This window comes from Charadrius vociferus, unplaced genomic scaffold (genome assembly GCF_000708025.1).
Source record: "Charadrius vociferus isolate BGI_N301 unplaced genomic scaffold, ASM70802v2 scaffold385, whole genome shotgun sequence".
Taxonomy (NCBI): Eukaryota; Metazoa; Chordata; class Aves; order Charadriiformes; family Charadriidae; genus Charadrius; species Charadrius vociferus.
In genome coordinates this window covers 8,679,110-8,682,027 of record NW_009648925.1, presented here as the reverse complement: position 1 = coordinate 8,682,027, position 2,918 = coordinate 8,679,110, and the positions used below count along the sequence as shown (strand labels likewise).

General features: G+C 62.9%; 1 protein-coding gene across 1 annotated transcript in view; it reads left to right on the top strand.

The window, feature by feature from the left end:
• Positions 1 to 2,222: 2,222 nt before the first annotated feature.
• LOC104288519 (C-X-C chemokine receptor type 2-like) overlaps positions 2,223 to 2,918 on the top strand; it is a 1,162-nt gene continuing 466 nt past the window's right edge. The window contains 1 exon segment of the mRNA XM_009887338.1: positions 2,223 to 2,918. This exon segment is cut by the window's right edge and continues 23 nt beyond it. Within this exon segment, the coding sequence (XP_009885640.1) occupies positions 2,223 to 2,918 (696 nt within the window).

Here is a 2,918-nt window from a genome sequence, read left to right as displayed (position 1 = left end):
AGGGGACACGGTGGCGCCCCCCCCACTGGAGACCCCCAGGGTACATCACTGCAGGGGGGGCAATACCCCCTGGGTGCACCCCGGTGTCACCCGCTGCTGGGTGTCCCGGGACACCCTGGGGCAGGAGGGTGGCAAGGGGGGGCTGCGGGTTCCCCCCAGTCCCGGGGAAGGCATCATGGGGGGGCTGGAGAAGGGTCCCTTCTGACTGCCACTTCCCCTTCATGCTGGAAGAAGGTTTTGCAACCTCGCTTCCTCCCCAGGCGGCATAAAGCGTGCGGCGGAGGGAAGGGGTGGCAGGAGGCGGCACGGCGGCGGGCGCAGGTGAGGGACCCTCCGGCTGGCCTGGTGGGACCCCCGGGCCTGGCGCTGCCACGCTCTGTGCCAGAGTCATTTGGGGGTGACGCCTGGATTCGTCCCCGTGCGTCCCGGTGAAAACCAGCTTGGGACAGAGAGAAGACCCCAGATTTGAGGGGACGGTGAAGGCAGCGAGCGGTGAGTCCCCCGGTGTGACCGGGGCTTTCCTCGGGCTTTGCCGGCCCCCCAGCACCCGGCTGAGCCCCCTCACGTGCGGAGTGGGCTAGGCTGGGGGCCGGGGTGGGCTCCTCCGGCTGCCCAAGGGGCTGCCTGGTGCGGGGGAGAGCAGGAGATGGCAAGTAGGGGCACCCAGGGTTGTGCTCGGGGCTCATCTGGGGTGCAAACCCCCCGTGGTCCCGGGGGACATCAGCTGTGGGTGCCCCAGGGGGGAAGCACCCGTTTCCTCGCACCGAGATGACCGGGAGTGTGCTTCCTCATGGTGTGTCCCTCCTTCCTCCCCGTGAGGACCCCCAGGACCACCCCAGTGTCCCCTAGCTCCTCCAGGGTCAGGAGGGGAAATGGGGTGCTGCTTGTTCCCCCAGCCGAGCCGGCTGTGGGGTACACGCGGGTGGGGGATACCCAGTCCCAGAGGAACCATCGGGATTTTGGAGTGGGGAGGCAGAAAGAAGCAGCCAAAAATAGATGGAGAGGAAGCACTAGTATTCGGCTCTGCCCCGTGCCAGTGGTGGCCCCTCTCAGGGGAACCTTTCCCCATTGGCACTGGCCGTGTCTCCGGCTACGGTCCTCTGAGATGCTGGAGCATCACCATCCCGGGATCACCGCAGCAGCGAGGCTGGCAGAGCCAGGGAGGGATTTTTCCAGGCAGGGGCACCGGTCCAGCTGCAGTGGGGGGAATCCCCACCAGGGAGGAGGGGAAAGGTAGTCCCAGGGAGGGTTTGGGTTCAAACGGGACCAGTTCAGTCCCCCCCCCCAGCACTGTGGGGCCTCAGCATCCTCAAGCAGCCCTGGCATCGCCAAGCCTTAGAGGGGCTCAGGGGCTCAGAAACGGGGCAGAGGGATGAAACTGGCGTGAAATAAGAGTCTGGTTCCATACTGGGAGAAGGCTGAAACCCAAGGTTCTTCGGGGAGGCAGGGACAGAGCACGGAAGTGGTGTCCTATGCGTGAGGAGACAGGAAGAGCGACTGTCACCTGTGATTTCCCCATCACGGCTGAGCACAGGGGACACGGGGATGCCCGGCAGTGCCCGGCTGACCAACAGGAAAACCAGAGACGTAAAATATTTCCAAAGCCGCTTGTAAAGGGTGACACGTCTTTCCGTCTGGGGGGTGAAACTGCTCACACACGGACAGAACTGGGAGGGGAAGAAAGGCACGAAACCACCTTCAGACCTTCTCAAGTCCCTGCCTGCCCCAGGCACTGTGACCGCAGTCTTGCTGCTGGCCAGGGTGGCAGGAGGGGCAGCGCCAGCAGTGATGCTCGAGGGGATGAGGAGGCCAGAGCGATCCAGAGATGCTCAAAGGAGTTTGGAGGTGCCCCAGGGGCCCTGAGATGCCCCAAAAATTCAGAGGCTTTGGAAGGACCCACACAAACCGGGGGGACCCAGGGATGCTGGAGGGGCCAGGTGCCTCCTGGAGGGAGGTGATGTTGCATTGATGGGGAAGCCCCCCCAAGTCCGAGACAAGGTGGCCAGTCCATGGGGGAACTCCTTCCTCCATGGGGGACAGGGAAGGGACAGGGTTTGGATGAAGTGGAGCAGACCAGAGGTGCTGGGGTTATTGTACAAGGGGTTGTATGAGGGCCAGTGTCCACCTGCAGCACTGCCCATTACCTAGCACAGCATGTACGCAGGGTATGGTGAAGCGATGGAGGGGAGCTGCCCACTGCCTGGGAGGGAATCTGGGGGACAATGGAGATGCCAGAGGACCCAGAGATGCTGTCACCCCTGGCCCACACCACCCTCCCACCCCACACTCATGCTGCTTTGTGCTCCTCAGGCAAAATGGAGTCCTTCTCCTTCAGTGGGGATTTCTCCAACCTCTTGTCCCTCTACAACTACACCTATGACTACAGCACGGCCATGCCCGACACTGCTATCTCCTCTGCCCCATGCCGGCCTGATGGCTCCACCCTCAACAAGTACCTGGTGGTGCTGATCTACTGCGTCGTCTTCATCCTCAGTGTGGTGGGGAACAGTCTGGTGGTGCTGGTGGTGACCTCCAGCCACACCAACCGCTCCGTCACTGATGTCTACCTGCTCAACCTGGCTGTGGCCGACCTGCTTTTTGCCCTCAGCCTGCCACTCTGGGCTGCCTACCGAGCCCATGAGTGGGTCTTTGGCACTGTGATGTGCAAAGCTATCTCCATGCTGCAGGAGGCCAACTTCTACAGCGGCATCCTGCTACTGGCTTGCATCAGCGTGGACCGCTACCTGGCCATCGTCTACGCCACCCGGGCCGCCACCGAGAAGAGGCACTGGGTGAAGTTTGTCTGCCTGGGCATCTGGGTCTTCTCCGTGCTGCTCTCCCTGCCTGTGTTACTCTTCCGTGAGGCTTTCCCCTCACCCAGCAACGGCACTGTGTGCTACGAGCGCATCGGTGGTGAG